Raw genomic sequence first — 20,517 nt, forward strand, 5'->3', positions numbered from 1 at the left:
TATAATCAATTAACTTCCATGTTATCAATTTCATATTTCATATTTCTCTCATTTTATTATTCTCTTTGTTGGCCTCTACCATACTTCGAAACATGGTATCAACGTACTCCATATCATGTTCTCGTGAGTTTAGCTCAGTTGATAGGGACAATGCATAATATATGCAAGGTCTGGGGTTTGAATTCCGGACACACAAAAAAAAAAACGTACTCCATATCATTGTGTTCCACAAACAAAGGTCATATGGTTTTGCATATTTTTCCTCATTTGGCAGCACCAATGGATCATAACATGCTGATAAGCAACAAACGAGAATTTCCAAACTTGGAACCACAACAACACCAAAGAACTACTCTCGGGTATTGTCGTAATCTAGACTGTGGTATTATATAGATGCTTTGTAATACCGTAAACTTTAATTCACTCAAATAATACGTAGAACTACAACCGCTCTGTAATCGTAAAGGTAGACACACTTAACTGTCTAAACAAACGATCGTGTTCCATTGTTAGCGATTTGTATTTTTTTTATTTTTCTTTTACCAGCTGTGTTCTAACATGAATGTGCCACCTTTTTTTTAATTATCCTTACTTCTTTAGTTGGTTAGTAATGAAACATTCCAGCTTTGTCTACTTGACCATGAGCTGTATCTCAAAGTCTTTTGTTTAAGAAATATCTTAGCTTGTGGACAACATGGTCGAGAACTTCAGGAGTCAACATTATCACTAATTTGCACCAAGATATATTTCAGAAAAGAAAATTTTCTTGCAACAAAATGTCAAGTAGTGCAACAGCCAGCCACCTTATAAGTTAAGCACATATTGTTCACTCCTTCGGTATAAATGAAATCCACTGATTTTTGCAACCTTTGAACCATCAACACCAAGTTGTTTGTGTTCACTGAACAAAGATCACTGCCATGTTTGCCTTTGGTGGGTTGGAGTCTCACTAAATAATCAAACTAAGTCCCAAGGAGATGATGCATGTCATTACCTTCATTTGATGAATGTATATGACTTTTTCCTTTATCAGTAAACTTGCATAATGGTTCACTTAATAAACTTTGCATACTCACTAAAATTTACTCACCTCACTATTTATATTACCAAGGCAAAACCAAATTGTCACTAAATTGTGCATTATTAACATGAAATCTACACTGCAAGGTTAGGTTTCACTAGATGTATCACTTTGTAGGTATTTAGATTCAGCTAGGTAACCATCAAATTAAAAATCCATATAATGTATAGCAAGGCAAAACCTGGCAAGGCCGGTCCCAAACCCGAGTAAAAGGAGAGGGTGGTGTTAAGCCTCGACAGCCAACATAAAACTTTGTCGAATCTTTATGACATGGACCACATACGAAATAGTGAATGCTAGGTCGATGCCCATAAGCAACGTGTTGTATAGCTCGAGTACAATGTCAAATGGCCAACCCCACTTAATGGGATAAGGCTTGGTTGTTGTTGTATAATGTATAAGGGACATATGTACAATGTCAATTTGCCCTAGGTATATACTTTTCTTGCAACAAAAAGTCAAGTAGTGCAACAGCCACCTTATAAGTTTAGCACATATTGTTCACTCCATCAGTAGCAATGAAACACATCGAATTGGCGGGCATATTAGATGGCTCACATGAGATGGAATTAGTTCTGTCCTCAAGGACGTTTGCCGCCGGTGTCTATGGATGTGTAGGGGACATGTACAATGAACCCGTGTTCGGTGATTCCGGTGAGAACTCGTCCAGTTTGTACTAAACAAGAATTTTGCAGCCATAAACACCAAGTTTGTGTTCAGTGAACAAGATCACTGCCATGCTTGCCCTTGGTGGGGGTGGAGTCTCACTATAAAGGATCAAACTCTAGACTATAGAGTACCCAAAGGAGTTGATGCATGTCATTACATTCATTTGATGAATGTATATGACTTTTTCTTCCTTTATCAGTAAACTTGCATAATGATTCACTTGATAAACTTGCATACTCACTAAAATTCACTCACCTCACTATTTATACTACTAAGGCAAAACCAAATTGTCACTAAATTGTGCATTATTAACATGAAATCTACACTGCAAGGTTAGGTTTCACCAGATGTATCACTTTGTAGGTATTTAGATTCAGCAAGGCAACCATCAAATTAAAAGTTCATATAATGTATAGCAAGGCAACCATCAAATTAAAAGTTCATATAATGTATAGCAAGGCAACCATCACATGTTCAAAGATTCACATAATTTTTCTTGAAAGTTATATCCATCTCCATACAAACTTTAAATATATGAATCACTATCAATATTTATAAAGATATATAGATGTAAAATTTTCACATAACTTATAAAGATATATAGATGTAAAATTTTCACATAACAAGAGTAATGTGAAACTTTAACATGGTAGAATATTTCAACCATTAAAGTAACTCGCTGAGCTAGATTTGCATCTTCTCATGTTGGAATTCAACATGAAGAGATTATGTTGATAATCTCACCATTAAAACGATAAATCACGGCTTCTTCAACTGCCAGCTCAGCAGTGACACGGCACAAACGACAAAACAAGATGATACAGAGAATGACATGTGACAAGATGAATACAATAAAGTAATCATATAATGTTGCTTGTCAAATGAAAGCAAATGATAAGGTTCAACAGTAAATAATTAATATCTTCCATGATAAAATATCATAATTGAAAAGAAAAAGAAAAAAATTGCAGTAATTAGATAAATGGAAAATGCCTTCTACATCCTGAAACTTCAAGTCCATTGATCCCTCCCTCCAAAAGAAAAATGATTCACTGCCTCTGCAGCCATGATTTCAGGACAATCACCTTGTCCTAATAATAATGAATCACAATGAGTTATAAAAAAATGCCTATACAATGAAGGCAAAAACAAAATAGCAATTTTTTGTAACATGATTCCACTCACACCCTTCTTAATTTAATGCCACAACCTTGTTATTGAATCCATTTCTTGCCCTCTTGTTGGATATAATATCAGAAAATGAGTCGACAAGTTGACCTGCCAAACTACTCGGATCATCGATCAGTGTCTGAATGAAAGTATTAACCACCCTACGCTCTTGTTCCGTTGCCCTCAAACTAAACCATGTAAGCAATTTCAGCCTAAACTCTTTCTTCATATGACCCTGACATTCTAGCCAACGAATTACTTTAACACAATACTCAAAGTTCTCATCTAAGGAGAACGAACCATCGGGTGCATGTAAAGGAGAACCGTTTATTAAGGTGCTGTCACAATCATGTGCTTCTTCGTTTGTGCTTGCTACTCTTTTCCTACTTGCACCTACGACTATGCGGGAGTCAACAGCAGGAACTTCTTCGTTTGGTCTCCAGGTTTCGGAACCACCGCTACCATGTGGTCTTGCTAGGTTTTTCTCTAAATCATGAGAGGCTGCATCATCATCTGCCTCAACAGCCTGCTGCAAAGTGCAACCATTGTCTTCATCCCGAGAAGACTCAAAAGGAGGAGTGAGTTCTTCGTTCAAGTCAGGCACAGAAACAACATTCAGATCAAGGTCACGAGAAACCAAATGCACCGATCGCTCTTCCGGATGGCTAGGCTTGATCGTTTCAATTTGACCACAGCAATTTTTTGTATCGGCACGGCAAAACCCCTCAAGGCAGCCTTGTTCTTGAGCCCAAGCAAGGTGCAAAATCTTTCCAAGGTCTCGAACCTTGAATCCGGGGTAAGTCATTGAGGGATCGATCTCCAGTTTGGAGCCCGGTTCACTGCCTCCTCCAGTTTCAGTATCATCCTGTTTAGCATTCATGTCAATTGATGAAGTCGGTTTCTTTACCAATATCTCAACGCTTTTGGTGAAACACTTAGCCTCAGAATGACCATGGTCGCCAACATCTGTATAAGATACAATCCGAAAAGAATATTCTGTGCAAGGCTGGAGGTTAGATATCAAAATCCTCCTCTGATCTTTTGGAAACACACAAACAGGTTCTTCTGTGTGTGATTCACCCCTAGTCTTGTAATACCATAGTTTGAATCCCTTAATGTCCTCAGAAGTTACGTTTGGCATTTCAAGTAAAATGATTTTAACTGAGTTAGCTGTCACCTCTTCAAACACAAACTTGCAGGCAGCAGGAAGTGAACCCTCTGTGAGCCAAAAGGAGCTTATCATGTTAAAATAACCGATAAATCAAATTTAGAACTCATTTGTTACAGATTACAAAAAAAAAAAAAAAAAAATTGCATTCAACAATTTAGAGATTAATTTAAGATATTTTTAACAAAAGCACAAGTTGTTTTGTATTTGTCAACCGTAGTGAAAATCACATTTTTTTAAAATCATCTGTAAAAAAAGGATTTTCGAGAGAAGCAACTAAAAACTGCTTTGCATTTGAAACAGGTTTTAGATTTTTTTTTTTTAAAGCTGTAACAAACAGATTAAAACTATCAAAAGAAAAAAAAATTAAGAAAAAAGCTATAACAAACAGGCCCTTTAATGGTTAGTAAAACAAATTATATAACACACACACATCAGAAAAGGAGAGAAATAGTTCCAACCTTTGGATTCTGGATTGTCATCAGTGGCCAACCATTCATCAGCTTTCTCAATAGCAAGGGAACAGAGTTTCTGCACATCACTGGCAATAGGGAGCCTGCTGACAATGCCACGTACCATCTTGGAAGAACCACCGTCAACAGGACCAACTTCCTTTTCCAGTTTAGCCTTTGCCTCTTGTACCATGTCATGCAATTCTTTAAATCTCAAAGTACCGTTCAGAAGCCTGAAGCTCAAATATATCCTATAGCATAGTACATCCACACGCCGAGCATCTTTCGCTATATTTAGCTGCTTCTTCCAGCTTCTGTAATTTTATTAAATATGAATCACCAATGTCATCCGATAAAAATCAAGTTCTAAATGTAATCAGAATAACAAGAAAGAAAAGAACACAGAACACAGATGAATGAGAAGAACGAAAACAAAAACGAACCAAGAAAGAAGAACTCAAACAGAAACAGAAAGGAAGGAGAATACAAACCCAGTGGCAGATCTAGCCCAATCAATTTCACCTACAACGTATACAAGTTTCCCCTAATTTTTTTTATTTCTACAGTTCAGGGCTTAATCAATTGAGAGTTTGATCAATTCAAAATTATCATATAAAGATGAAAACAGTCAACAAACTGTCAAGAAATTGCAAACAAACCTGTTAGAGACTGAGAAGGAACGTTACTGAGAGAGAGGAAACGCCGCGACTGAGAGGAAGAGGGAAGCTGCGATTAGGGTTTATCGCGAGAGTGAGATGAGAACGCGGCGTGATAGGGCGAGAATGTGAAAAGGAAACATAAGACTGAGGGTATTTGAGTAATATCCTATTATTATTTCTGAAAAAAGAAAAAGAAAAAACTTTTTTTTATTGGGGTACCATGGCATCCTTAGGCTTCCAATAAAATATAGAGCGCTTCACGGGCCTACGGCGTGCCAGTGCAGGGCCACACTGCCACGCAACACCGCTATAGCAGCGCTATTGAGACAACATACATCAACTGGATTCAATTTTGTATTGAACCTAGATACGACTCACATGTATCGTTCCTTAATGGTAGAAACACAGAAATAATTTACCGAAAGCGTCACTATACCAACAGCAAACAACAATAAGGGGGAGGGAGGGCATACATACAACATCCATAACACAGCAGGTGAAGAAAATTACTCACCCAAGTATTCCAGTAACTTTACCGCAGGAGGCACAACAATAACCACCATCAAGTTGCATCAGCTGTCCATGATCAACAACTCCAACTTTTTCATGATGAAGAGCACATTCAATATGGCAAGACAATCCACATGAGTCCCCTTGAGAAGATTCACTGCATACCAACCAAAGACTAGGATCCTTGTTATCATCGAAGAGATGGCAAATACAGCAAGAGCACCTCCTACAGAATGTGTCGTCTTTGGATAGAACTGCTCTACAAGCAGAGTTTTTACAGATCCAGGAGTTTGAATGTCCGTAATCAGAAGGAGGATCAGCAGGTGGTACAAATCGAATAGGGTTTTCCCCCTTGCGAAGTTGCTTCCTTGAGCACTGATTGCCGAGGCCGGAAACTTTTTTCGAGTCCTTTTTCTTTTCAGTCATCCTGCTTTTCTGAAGAAATGTGCTTGTCTTTATCAAAGCAGGTTCGAAGAAGTTCCTTTTCCGACCGGACTTCAGAAACTTATGAAGGAGTACTGCACTGTTTGAAGCATCATCTGAATGACCATTTTTTCCAGAGTGCTTTGAACATGAGAACTGGAAAGAAACAACAAGCAATTGATAAGGGTAGATAATATGCAAAATACAAGAAAATTCAGAAACATTTGCAAACTACACGCAGATAATATACATAAAGCTGATTTGATTTGAATATGTATTGTAAATCTAAACTGTTTGATTCATAAGTGGCGGCCTTAAATTAACTCCTGATTAGAACAAACTCATTGTTATCAGAAACATTCATCATTGTATCAATGTAAATAAGATATTGAATCCATATCGACCTTAAAAAAGCTTTCAATGTTTTAAAATATCGATGTTGAATTACGAGTTGACACTAATATTATGCTAAATCATGAAACAAAAAGGATTATTTAAGGGAAAGAACAAAAATGACAGCAACTGTATGGAGGTATTTCAGTTCAAGAAAAAGAGCTGGAATCAAGTTCCTCCAGTTGATTTGCACATATCTTCGACAAAGAATCAGATTATATAAGTTATCATAACATAGGAAATACTACGATAAAAAAAAATTAGTATGCAAAAGTTAATACCTCAGAAGCACCAAGTCTTCCCTACCATAAAAAAAGAAAAGAGATATCTTGACAGAGTTGACACTAGGAACATATCACTATAGTCAACAATATTGCGACTCCTGGACGAGAATCCAAAGCCAGTATATATATGATAGAGTTTAGAATAACCCTTATATAGACTAGACTTTTTGCAGGAATAGGAGTAACTGTAAACACTTTAATTATAATTTATTATGCGCGTATCAACTGACACCGGTGCAAATCCGCAAATCTTTAGACACGTAGACCATTCAATGTATTTTTAAGGAAAGTGCCTTTCATCACTCATTGATCTTCATCGATACTAGACTTTTCATACCAGAAATAAATTTCAGTTTTGATAACTAACAAGAGAACAGAATCATGGTTAAAGAAGTCATTTAAACAAGGATTAAATTCAACAATCACTCCAATCTCTTTGTATTAATAACAACATAAATTCTAAACCACACAATTGGGAAAGTTTATATCATATATGTTACATAATTATATTCTATGCATAACAGAAATACACATTAATTAATGCATTAATATTTCATAATTGTGTATGAAAAAAACAGAACATCACAGATAGATCAAAATTTATTTTGCTGCGTTTTAAGGGACAAAATAAATAGATGTTTATATTGTGAATATATATAGGAAAGACCAAAAAAACATATCCTATTAAAATAGTAACACAGATTGGTTTTGTAGAGAATCATCATAGCCTCACCTAATTTATTACTGAAAATTTGAATAAATCTTATGCCACATAATTCATAGTTATGTTTTTCCTTAATAATATGCCACGTAAGGTTCACAAAGTAAAACACTTCCGTATAACAAAAGAAAAACAGTATACTTTAACTTAGTATGATTTCTTTGTGGACGTTCGTTCCTCTAAAGTCCAAAATTATTGATTTTAGTCACCGTAAAATGAGCAACTTTTGGCTTTGATTCCTGTAAAATATTTTTATTGGTTTTTCATCACTTTAAAATAAAAAATCGCTACTTTTGGTCTCTAACATTCACTTTAGGTTGAGCCAAAAAAAGTCTCCGGGGTCAAGATAAAATCTTAGGGAGTCATATGCTAACAAGGCACCACCGACGTGATTAGGTGCCACCTGGAGTGGCCACTTGGTCTTGTGTTGGACACATAAGTAGTTAAATGAAGCGGCAAGACGATAGCGAAAAATCAGATTTGATCCCAAAACAAATATACTTACAAGGCATATCATAATATAACTCCGTTTTAGGATCATAATTATAATACGTTGCATAATATGAGACAAACAAATTTCACATTTCGAATAACAAAAAGGAAACAAATATCATCAAACACTCAAGTAAAAGTTAAAAGGAAACAAACCACAAGACTATAAAGTGAAATAATGATATAAAGAGTAAAAAAGCCTTGCAAAAGAAGCAATATATAACAACAATTCATTGGATTGAAACTATACATAAAATTAGTTTTAATCAGGCAAGAAAGCCAAAGAAAGTAAAACACATTAAATAACAGCTTCCACAAACAAATCACACGTTAAGTATCTTTTCCGAATCCTCTCCAAAAAATAAAATGTATCTTTCCCGAAGTCCAATTTCAGAAGGCATTTTAAATCATGTTCATTTTTTTTTAGTAGATTAACATGACACCAATGAAAAAAACAATAATAAGAACAAAGGAGTGTGTTGGTGATATGCATGAACTATCATTACTCCGATCGATCTCAGATAAACATAAGAAAAAAAGATAACATTTTGTGAAGTCTGAAAGAAAGTTGAAAAAACAGCATTAACCAAAACAGCAGCATAACCACTAGATGGCTTTGTGTACAAATTCCAATTTCCAAAAAGATCAAGAACAAACATCTATTATCAAACACTTCAAAAATTTATCATGGATTGTTCAGTTCTGTTTGCCTTTCAATATTAATCACGGAACCACGGTTCTTACACACCAATCTCACAATGTAACTCATAAATAAAGTACAATAAGAAAGAAATACAGATATGCATAATCACAATGCAAACTAGCAACTATAGCATTATTTGATTGATGAATAATCCTTTAATTTAGTCCTTGCGGCAGATTTTCATATGTTTAGAGACTAAAATGACAGATTTCATATGCTTAAGGGTAACCATCAGGACTCTTAAAAACGGTAACCAACCGATGAAATACCCTTAAAAGTTATTATTTTTTAAAAGTGTTACTATCTCAGTGCCAGTCTCGAACCGAGTACCTCTAGGTTGTAAAACAAACTTACAACCAAGTGGCCTCACGCGAAACCGACAACAAATGAGCTCTAAATTGAGTTATCAATTGATTTGATTGATGGATATATTAATTAATATTAAATTAAAAATAAACGATTAAGATCAAAATATAAATCAGTCTCCAACACAATTGTATTGTTTCGCACATTTAATTTAAAAACACAATGTATCATGAAAAATAGACTCAAATAGTCAATTACAGTTATGAAAAATAAAACAAACCTATTATTATCAATTTATCATTATAACAATAACTATTTACTCAAAACAGATGAAGAAAAAAAACCTATAATAATAACACCACAATTTAGAGCCATGAATGAAAAACTGAACATAAAAACAAAACAAAACAAGAATAAAAGATCACACATCTCAATTTAACCACTCATTCAATAAGCATTGCACATATCAACAAAAATAGGTCAAAAAAAACATCAATTTTAATATTTTAAAAAAATAATCAAAATAAAGGAAAATTATTAAACAAATAAAAAGCACAAATTTTTACAAAAATCAAAACATGGGCAAGAGGAAAATCAGAACAAATCTATAAAGGGTACACAAAAAAAGAAAAAAAAAACATAAAAAAACATAAAAACTTAAAAACGTCAAAATTAAGGAAAAAGGGATGAGAATGAAAGAGTTACCTAAAGGAGAATGAGGATTTTAAGGTTATGAATCTGAAATCTTAAACAACACAAACACACAAGACAAATTTGGTGGTTTATGTTGTTGTTAGATTATGTTGTTGTTTCTGTGATTTTGAGAGAGAAAGAGAGAAAGGGTTGTGTTTATTGGTAGTGTTTATAGGTGAATGAAGTGACACGCGCTTAAGATGGCGCGTGAGGAAGTTGTGGTAGTTTTTTTCTTCTTCCTAGGCTCTTATTGTTTGGCTGCATGGGATTGGTTAGTCAGCTGTGTGAAGTTTTCAGCTTATGTTACTTCTTTTCATGTTTTTCAGGTTTTTGTTGATGTTTACTTTTGTGGACATTATTGCCCCTATTCTTTAAAAATTAAATTTTAAGTTATTTCAAAGTTTAGTTATGTTCTTAGAATAGGTTTTTAAAATATTATACACGGTTAAATTGTTGACTGATGAGCATACTAAAAATCATGTTCAGAGATAATATTTCTAAAACTTTTACCATGAGTCACTAAAGTAGATAAAGTAACATTATATTATAAGATGAGCACGGTGGCTGACATGTATAGGCGTCGTTGGTAGGTGGGAGGGGAGGCGTGGAGTTGGCGTAGAAGACTGTGGGCGTGGGAAGAAGAGAGTCTAGAGGAGTGTAGGAATTTAATTGATAATGCTTTTGTTCAGTCTAATGTTTCAGACAGGTGGTAGTGGGATCCAGACATTTATGATGGTTACACAGTGCGAGGTGCTTACAAAATTCTGACAACACCGGTGTCCCCCACTGTTGGTGCAACGGACGAATTGGTTTGGCATAAGCAGGTCCCTATGAAGGTTTCCATCTTTGCCTGGAGGCTGCTGAAGGACAGGTTACCGACTAAAATTAACTTGCAGAGGCGTGGCTCTCTTCCGGCTACGGCAAATACTTGTGTCTCGGGTTGTGGATTGGTTGAATCGGCATCACACTTATTTTTACACTGCGAGGTTTTCAGTTCTTTATGGTATCACATCAAGTATTGGATAGGTATCTATGGAACAAATCCTCAAAATATCATGGATCATTTTTATCAATTTATACATTATTCTGGTTATTCAAAGGCTCGACGGTCGTTTCTTTAATTGGTTTGGCTGCTTTGTGTGTGGCTTCTGTGGCATGAACGCAATAACAAGTTATTTAATAACATTGAAACACCTATAGATCAGCTTTTAGAAAAGGCAAAATTCCACTCTCTATGGTGGTTAAAAGCTCATAACACTGTTTTTGTTTATGGTACTCAAAGGTGGTGGTCGGATCCCTTATTTTGTTTGGGTATTGTCTGACCTCCATTCATGTAAATTCTGTGCATGACTGTTTGATTCTGGGGTGGCTCCTTTGGTACACCTTGTACTAAGGAGTATTACATCGCCGTTGTTATTATATCCCATTTTTATTTCTTCAAAAAAAAACATTATATTATATTATCAATATTTATTTATTTTAAAAATTACAGGTCTTACATTTACTGCTTCTTAATGTCCTAGCTTAGAGCCCTAACCGATTGAAGGTTTAAGAACATCAAAGTGAGTAACAATTATTATTAGTTTAAGTCTAAATCTAATCAACAATTGAATGGTTAATGTATTCAAAGTGTTAATGTATTTATTGTTACCATTTTTTTTTCTTTTCGAGTGTGACAATTATTAGGGGTGTGTGTTTGTGTTAAGGCACTCTCCTTGGTTTCTCCTCTCACAAAATAAAAAAGGTTCTTAACTGTAGGCTTGATATTTATGACTTTCTTGAAAGAAAAAAAAATCTTTACCCTGGATTATTTTCAAAATAAAACTCTTCTAAAAGAAAGAGAGAGAAAAACTATAGAGAAAAAAAAACTCTTCAAAATAAAATTCAACGTGAGTTAACTTACGCTGTGGCACTTTGGTCATTTCAGTTGAGAATGAACGTTTTTTGTTGGGAGAAGAGCATAATTCATAATTCATAAGTTATTTGACTCATGTTGTCGAGCCTTTTAAGGTTTATTATATACTCTTACAACATTTTGACAAGTTATGTCATTGATGAAACATTAACAGTAACGATATATGTATTTGTTTTTATAACACATAGTACACTCCCTCTATCAATCTATCTATGATTGATTCATACATTGACATGCTTTGAAAACGAAGACAAAGAAAAGAAGCATTACATTTGCATTGAGTTGGAAAATTAAAAACCAAAAAAGGGCACAAAACAACGAGTTAAATTCCATGAGGAATTGAAAAAGTGGGTATGCATAAACCCTAACCACCCCCCAAAGAAAGAGAGCGTGATAATAACCATAGAAAAGATTGGAAGGCAATAAGAAATAAGAAGAATAATCAACGAAAATACAAGCATAAAGAGTAAGGCAAAGATTATGAATTTCAAGGGGGGGAGAGAGAGAGAGAGAGAGAGAGAGAGAGAGAGAGAGAGAGAGACTCGTCATGCAAGTATATAACTAAAAGAATAGCTATCTAGGCTGAAATAAATGAAATTTGAAACTCCAAGCCCGAGCCTCCTCCCTCTTTCTTTCTTGGATTTCTTCCACTCCTTCTTATCCTCAATTTATCTTCTCTTTTTTGGATTAGTGTGTTGCTTGCCGACTTTCCGCCATGGTGAAATTCGGATCGCTGAAGAATAAGAAATTGTTGATGTTACTCGCGGGGTGGCATGAACATGGGCGGTAGGGGCGGCTCCGCGGCTGTCCATGCCACAGTCAAATGTAGGAAGAAACTAAAGTCATTCAAATAATTATAAGGACACAATTTTCTTCTCATTTACTCTCTCTACTCATCGTTCCCCTTTTCTTTTCCTCTTCTTAGATTTATTTAGATTTATCTCTCTTGTTTAGATTTTCATTCCTCGTTTTTATAAATATATTTTTGAGTTATGATAATAAGGCACGAAATTAGACTACTATCACTCTAGATAAATAGCCCCATATCTATTGAATTTTTTTCCCACAAAAAACTGTCTATCATTGCGCAACTATACACAAAGACTAATTTGATTAAGTTGAGTATGAGCATAATGGATCTAAACGCTAAATCCTTAAAAGATTTAACAATGTTAGCTTTCAATTTCAGACATTGGAATAGATCATTTGAGAAGCTATCTAAATTCCTAATACATGATTGATTAAAAAAGACTAAATTGATTATCTGAGCTTTTAACTTGATTTTGTAAAAAACAAAATAAAAACAAAAAAATTAGGAGGGGAATTTGCAACAACTTTTTTGGCTCCAAAAAGTTGTCTAAGAGACTAATGAACTTTTATAAATAAGAACAAAAAATTAGTAAGGAAAGTTGCAAAAACTTTTTTGGCTCCAACAAGTTGTCTAAGATATTTAAGAACTTTTATAAATAAGATAACATATGCGACCATTTTCTAAAATATTAAAGAAACAGCAAAAAATAAGGAAAGAAATTTGCAACAACTTTGTCTAAGATACTTAAGAACCTATGTATATAAGATAAGATAAGAGATCTTTAAAAAAGGCAAAAAAAATTAGAAAAGAAATTTGCAAAAACTTTTTTGGTTCCAAAAAGTTGTCTAAGATACTGAAGTTGATGAATAAGATGCGACCATTTTAAGAATAAAAGAAAGAAACAGCAAAAAATAAGGAAATAAATTTGAAACAACTTTTTTGACTCCAAAAAGTTGTCTAAGATACTTAAGAACTTTTATAAGTAAGATATGCGATAATTTTCTTAAAAAAATAACAAAATTAGGAAGTAAAATTACAATAACTTTTTTGACTCCAAAAAGTTGTTTAAAAGCCTTAAGAACCTATGTATATAAGATAAGAGATCTTTAAAAAAAGCAAAAAATTAGGAAAGAAATTTGCAACAACTTTTTTGACTCAAAAAAGTTGTCTAAAATACCTAAGAACTTTCAAAAGTAAGATATGCGATTATTTTCTAACAAAATTAAAGAAACAACAAAAAATAAGGAAAGAAATTTACAAGTGAGTGTTTTTTTAAAACGAATGAAACCTCAATAGCAGCTATAAAAAGGTTATAGGTTATTTCAAGTGGAACTCATTCTCAATGGTGAAGATCCCCTCAAATAGACGAATGATGGCTCCTACGTTAACACTTCACTTGCTTTCTTTAGTCCTTTTCTTCTTTACGGTAATTAAATTATAAACTGTCTTATTAAATTCTTTGTAGTATAACATGGTCTTTTAATATTCCCCAAGAAAAAAACATGGCCAACACATTTTTTTTACAAATTAATAAACTTATATTTAAGAACATTGAACAATTTTTTATAAAATTTATTTTTTATAGAATGTGTGACTTTTGTTTTGACAAACTAGTGAGTGGAGTATTTTGCAATGATGCCAAATTCAAGGAAATCTCACCTAAAAAAAATAATTCAAGGAAATATCTATATATCCTTGTACAAATATATTTACTTTTCAACATATAATTAAGACTTATGTGTGACATTTTTTTACTCATATTTGTTTTTCATTTTTTCCCTACAATTCTTATATTGTAATTTCCATTTATATAATTCCCTTTTCAATATAACAACTACACTAATTTTTCATCGTTAAAAGTCCTTGCAATTGAAACATATAGTATTAATTTCGCTAGTTAATTGGCCCCTAATATTCTTACTTATATCATTTTTAGAATGGCCAAGGCATCAGTGCTAGAGACTTGCCAACTCTAATATGGTATGGTGGTCAAGATAAGCAATCCAACGATCCCAATCCATTTCCATTATTATATTATGGTGGTCAAGATAAGCAATCCAACGATATTCCCTATTTTCCATTAGTATTTTATGGTGGCCAAAAAGCCAACTCAAAATTTTTTGAAGATCACCCATCTTCGAATCTTGATCACACAGAAGCTTTCAAATTAGGATTTTTCAATTTGGATGATCTTCGTGTTGGAAATGTAATGACCCTCCAATTTCCGGTCCAAAAAATTCCTCATTTCCTTACAAAAAAGGAGGCCAACTCAATGCCTCTCTCACTCTCACAACTCACAAGAGTTCTACATCTCTTGTCAATCCCTCAAGATTCTCCACAAGCCAAATCTATGAGAAAAACACTTGAACAGTGTGAGAAAGCCATCAAAGTCAAAGGGGAGACCAGGATGTGTGTCAACTCTTTAGAGTCTATGCTTGAATTTGTTGGCACAATAATTGGTTCAGAAGCCAAATATGATATTCTCACAACAAGCAACCCATCAACCACAGCCATCCCTCTCCAGAAATACACCATTTTGGAAGTATCACATGACATTAATGCTCCAAAATGGGTTGCTTGCCATCCCATCCCATATCCATATGCCATTTACGGTTGTCATCACATAGCTACTGGGAGTAAAGTGTTCAAGGTGTCTTTGGTTGGTGATGAGAATGGAGATAAAATGGAAGCTCTTGGAATGTGTCATTTGGATACATCTGGTTGGAACCCTGATCATAAGTTATTCAAGACACTAGGAATCAAACCTGGGAAGAATTCTTCAGCGTGCCACTTCTTTCCTGTAAACCATCTTTTGTGGATTCCAAAATCCACCATGTGAAGAAGTTGATCTATCTAGATCTCTATGTAAAATAAATAATAAATAATAAATAATGTGCATTAGTTTTTTTTTTTTTTAATCGGCAAAATATTATTAACCAACAAGCCCGTGCAAGACGCACTAATAAGCTCGGGTGGAGAAAAAAATACAAAGAAGGGGAAATCGGTTGCCCAACAATCACCGGCTCGAACAAAAACCCCTTTAAAAAACCACCCTAAACACAAATGAACAAACCACTAGAGTAATGACGCAGGCATATACAAGTGACAGACCACAAGCATACCCCTGCGTCAACACCAAAGGCAGCCGGAACAACAACAAACCAGCCAAAACCTACCAAGCTAACAGCCACCAAACACAAACCGAACTGCTGCCACAACCGCACCAGCTAGAATAAACACAACCGACCTGCTGCCACCACCGCACAGCAGGAAAAAACAGCTGCAAAAAAGAAGAAACAGCAGACTGCAGCCGCACCAAACATAGCAGAAAATGAAGACAGCAGCTGCCAACCTGCAGGAAGTCTCGACAGCAGCCTCTACCTGCACACAGACCCTACTTGCGCATCAAACAATCCTGAGGATTCCATTCCCACTCATAATACAAACAAGCCGGAACCTTAGATCGACTCAACAACCACCTCCAAGACAAAACCTTTATCTCATCCACAACCTCCTCCCACCTAGTCACCACATTGTTGAAAATACAATTGTTTCGCGCACTCCAAACCACCCAAACCGCCGCTTGCCAAATCATTCTCAAGCCGTTTCGAATCTTTGTAGTCATCATCCCACCGCTCCAACACTCCCAATGAATAAACAAATTTGGGGGCATTAGAAAGTCAAGGTCTAACCAAACCATTAACTTCTTCCATACATTCCTCACCAAGTCACAATGGAGGAAAATATGATTAGTTGTTTCGGCCTCCAACCCGCACCAAACGCAATTAGAACCAACATCCGAAGGCAAACAATTGCGTAACTCCAAATTCCTTCTAGAGGGGATTCGATCCAAAAGCGCCTTCCAAACAAAAGCGGAGACTTTAGAAGGAATTCTGGCATTCCAAATATTACTAAAAACAAACTTCTCCGCCTCCGAGTGGTTACCCTCCAACCTCCCTCCCTCTTCCAACTTATCATACATGGATTTGACCGTATAAACCTCCGCCTCCCCCAAATTCCAACTCCACTTGTCTTCGTCATTCGTCCCCTCAAAACCCTCCAAATCGGCCAAAAGATCAAGAAGAAGATTTTCTTCCCACACAAACAATCGCCTTCTCCAACTAAAACCCCACCTACCTCCGTCTTCACCAACCTCCCTCATCTCCGCCACCGTTGCCTCTTGTTGGTTAGAAATAGAAAAAAGTCTATTGTATTTAGATTTGAAAGGAGTAACCCCTCTCCATGTTTCTTTCCAAAAACTTGTGTTAACCCCATCCCCCACTTGCCTCTCTATCTCATCATTAAACCACCCCTCCTCCCCTCTTTTATCAATGTTGGCCAAATCCCTCCACCACTTTGAAGCGCTAATTGGGCACACCTCCTCCCCTCCTACCAACTTAGCACAAATCTTCACACCATACCTCTCCACAAGCACTTCCTTCCAAAGAGCATTCTCCTCATTCACCAACCTCCACCTCTACTTCGCTAGCAAACTCAAGTTCATCAACCGCACATCCTTCACCCCAAGGCCCCCATGTTCCTTTGGTTGACAAACCACACTCCACTTCACCCAATTAATTTTCCTCCCTCCCTCCACTCCACCCCAAAGAAACTCCCTTTGGATTCTAACTATCTTCTTCCACACTTTAACCGGCATTTTGTAGAAAGAGAGGTGAAAAATGGGAATAGCATTCAAAGTGGAGTTAAGAAGAACGATTCTCCCTCCAAGACTAATATACTTATTGCCCCAAGAGTTCAACTTCTTAGTAATATGCTCCAAAAGTGGATCCCACATTGAAACTCTTCCGGAATTGCCTCCAACCAACAAGCCCAAATAACGGAATGGAAAGTTACCTTGATTACAATTCAAAAAATTGCACGCCATCTCCATAAAATTTGGGTCGACATTAATACCCATCAAGCAACTTTTATAGAAATTCACCTTCAACCCCGAAGCCATTTCAAAACCTCGTAACAAAGCCTTTAAAGTCCAAAGATTCTCCACCGTCGCCTTCCCCATACAAATCGTGTCATCGGCATATTGAAGATGAGAGTACACTTTTCCATCTTCCTTCATCTTGAATCCTTGAAACAAATTAACCCGGATAGCATTCCTCATTAAACCACTAAAACCTTCGGCCACCAAAAGAAAAAGAAAGGGGGCTAACGGGTCTCCTTGCTTTAAACCTCTATGAATATCAATTTCTACCGTTGGACTACCATTAACAAGAATCGACATACTCCCTCCACACACACATGCCTTCATCCAAGCTATCCATTTTTGGCTTAAACCCACTCTCCTCATCATGTATACCAAGAACCCCCAATCGACGGAGTCATACGCCTTCTCAAAATCAACTTTAAGGATCAAGCACTCCTTCTTGAATTTCTTTGCATAATCCACAATTTCATTAATAACTACCACCCCATCCACCAAATACCTTCCTTTTAGAAAGGCCGATTGATTCGGGGAGATTATCGGATTCATAACCTTAGCCAACCGCCTAGCCAACACCTTAGCCAAAAGCTTGTAAAGGCACCCTAAAAGTGATATAGGCCGAAAATCTTTTAATTCCAATGGGGAATTGATTTTAGGGATCAAAGCCACAAAATACGCCAACATCGCCTTAGGAATCACCTCATTACCATGAAATTGATCAAACATAATTCGCACCTCCCCTTTGATAAGATACCAAAATCTTTTGATAAAGGCAAAATTGAAACCATCCGGACCCGGGCTTTTATCACCATCACTATCCTTCACCACTTCCTCAATCTCCTCAAGAGAGAAAGGAGCCACCAACCCCATATTATCCACATCACTCACACTCTCAAACGGCACCCCATCTAATCTTGGCCTCTCCCATGAAGATGCCGACACATGATTAGTAAAATAATCCACCACTACCCTCCTCACCTCCATCGGAGATTGCACCCAATCGTCACCTTCCCTCAAAGCCTTAATAAAATTTCTACTACTCCTTGACTTAACACACTTATGGAAGTACTTTGAGTTAGCATCCCCTTCCTTAAGCCATTTAGAACGCGCCCTTTGAGCCAAGTTTGAATCTTTAGCTTTTAAAAGCCTCCATAATTCCCGAAACAAAGTTTTACGCCCCTCCACTTCTTCCTCACACAACCCTACTTCCTCCCCTCTTACATCCAACTCAAGAATATCCCCCACCGCCTTACTCACTTTAGCATCCAAGTCTCCATAGACACCATTATGCCACTCCTTGATGATAAGTTTTAAACTTTTGAGTTTTTCTTTCAAGACAAAACTCATCCAACCATGTCTATGCATCCCCCTCCAAGCATCCTCCACCACCCGCTTGAAATCCCCATTCTCCAACCAATAGTTATTAAATCGGAACGGTTTCGGACCCCAATCCCATCCGGCTACTTTGAGGATTAAAGGACAATGGTCGGAGACATCTCTAGGTAACACCCAAAGAGAGGAATCCCCCCACAAACTCCCCCACTCTTCGGAGATTAGAACCCTATCAATACGGCTCATTGCTCTACCATTAGGATGGTACCAAGTATATCTTCTACCCAACACATTCAAATCCTCCAAATCAACATCCCGCACAAAATTATTAAAGTGAAACATCTCCTCCCGTTGAGTAGAGGACACCTCATCATTCACACCACGACGTTCATCACTACTACACACCGTATTAAAATCCCCTAAGATACACCACGCTCCCTCCCCCAACGTCCTTCTCAACTCGACAAGCCTATCCCACAACCTTTTCTTAGCTGGTAAATCACACTTTGAGTAAACATTGACAATGTAGCATCTATGCTTCAAAACTCCCCAATCCAAGCACACCCCCACATAACCCTCTCCAACAAAAACCGAATTAGTTACATTATTAGTATTACTCCAAATAGAAAGAATACCTCCACTATTACCTTCGGAAGGCCGAAACGCCCAATCGCAATCCTCCCCTCCCCATAAGTTTTGACAAAAAGAAGCTGTAACCTCCTCCATCTTCGTCTCTTGGATAGCCAAAAATTCGACCTTATTACTCCGCACTAAATCTTTAATTTTATTTTTCTTTGAAGCACCCCCCAAACCTCTAATATTAAAGGTTGTAATTATCATTGGATACCCGATCTTCTCTCCCTTATGACCCTCTTTTCCACATCTACAACCTCCATTTTTTCCAACCTATCCTTATTTTCCTTCCCCGGTGTAGTGAACGAAAAACTCATCACATTTTGCCTCTCGAACAAAGATGAAGCCTCCAACTTCTTCAAAGGATCTATACCCTCATTCATCAAAGGTGATTCCGGAACTTGGGTGCCTTCTTCATCAAGAATTAGTCTAAGCCCCGAAGATGGAGAGGCCACCAATCCGGACCCGTTGCCACCATCATACTTCTTCCTCCCACTATGTCCCGCTACTACTCCAAGGGAATCTGTCGAGGCAGCCTTTGATCTTGACTTCCTTGAATGTTTGTTACCGCCATCCAACTCCACTTTTAAATCAAAATTACCCATACCCGACGAAATGGATTTTCCACCTCCAAGTTTCTTCTTGTGCCTCCGTTTTGTTGACTTCAAGACCTTCCTTTCATGCTCCTCCCGGAGATCCCCTACGGAATCGCTAAAATCAGAGACGTCCGAGTCCTCCGAAGTGAAACGAACATGGCTATTGACTCTTCCCACCTCCCTATTGCTACCTTGTAATTTGCAAGAAGCCTCTCCATGTCCCTTACCACCAGCATCCAAAGAAGGCCCAACAAGTTGGATTGGCCCAATAAAAGGAATATTCCTTTCAGCCAATGGGCCCACCTCTCCTAGCATCTCACGCGCCTCTTCCTCAAGTACCACTACAGCTTCTTCACGCGCCTTGCCCCCTTCCAACTTGTCCGTCCCACCTTCCCTCACCTGCCTCTCCTGCTGCTCCACGTGGCCAACGGTAATTGGGGGGGAACTATGTGAGTGAGACTTCTCCCTTACCACATTCAGATTTTGTTCCACAACAGCAGGCTCCGTAGCTTCCACATGGGTAGGCTCAAGGCAAAAAGTTTTCTCCAAAAGGTCACCACAAGTCTG

The 20,517-nt window shown here is 36.8% G+C and overlaps 2 protein-coding genes across 2 annotated transcripts; one reads left to right on the forward strand and one right to left on the reverse strand.

Annotated features, from left to right (window-relative positions):
• Positions 1-2,585: 2,585 nt before the first annotated feature.
• On the reverse strand, positions 2,586-9,853 carry VRN5 (Fibronectin type III domain-containing protein). Its single transcript, XM_085719995.1, has 4 exons — positions 9,737-9,853; positions 5,714-6,288; positions 4,550-4,854; positions 2,586-4,138 (listed from the first exon to the last, which is right to left on the reverse strand). Exons 2-4 carry the CDS (start codon positions 6,133-6,135, stop codon positions 2,943-2,945), a joined length of 1,923 nt encoding a protein of 640 aa, XP_085576121.1. The 5' UTR covers positions 6,136-6,288; positions 9,737-9,853; the 3' UTR covers positions 2,586-2,942.
• Positions 9,854-13,773: 3,920 nt separating this feature from the next.
• Positions 13,774-15,340, forward strand: LOC146918338 (BURP domain-containing protein BNM2A-like). The gene is made up of 2 exons (XM_085719989.1): positions 13,774-13,876; positions 14,387-15,340. The coding sequence occupies exons 1-2, from the start codon at positions 13,793-13,795 to the stop codon at positions 15,287-15,289; spliced, it is 987 nt and encodes a 328-aa protein (XP_085576115.1). The 5' UTR covers positions 13,774-13,792; the 3' UTR covers positions 15,290-15,340.
• Positions 15,341-20,517: the final 5,177 nt, after the last annotated feature.

This window comes from Medicago sativa, chromosome 6 (genome assembly GCF_051527215.1).
Source record: "Medicago sativa cultivar Bolivia chromosome 6, Bolivia_mono, whole genome shotgun sequence".
Classification (NCBI taxonomy): domain Eukaryota; kingdom Viridiplantae; phylum Streptophyta; class Magnoliopsida; order Fabales; family Fabaceae; genus Medicago; species Medicago sativa.

What these genes read in the sequence shown, in the direction of transcription:
- VRN5 (XM_085719995.1), bottom strand. Translation starts at nt 6,135, where the DNA reads ATGACTGAAAAGAAAAAGGACTCGAAAAAAGTTTCCGGCCTCGGCAAT. An exon ending in AAAGTTACTGGAATACTTGG is followed by an intron (nt 4,855 to 5,713) that starts GTGAGTAATTTT and finishes ATAAAATTACAG; the next exon opens with AAGCTGGAAGAAGCAGCTAA. An exon ending in TGACAATCCAGAATCCAAAG is followed by an intron (nt 4,139 to 4,549) that starts GTTGGAACTATT and finishes TTTGGCTCACAG; the next exon opens with AGGGTTCACTTCCTGCTGCC.
- LOC146918338 (XM_085719989.1), top strand. Translation starts at nt 13,793, where the DNA reads ATGGTGAAGATCCCCTCAAATAGACGAATGATGGCTCCTACGTTAACA. An exon ending in TAGTCCTTTTCTTCTTTACG is followed by an intron (nt 13,877 to 14,386) that starts GTAATTAAATTA and finishes TATCATTTTTAG; the next exon opens with AATGGCCAAGGCATCAGTGC.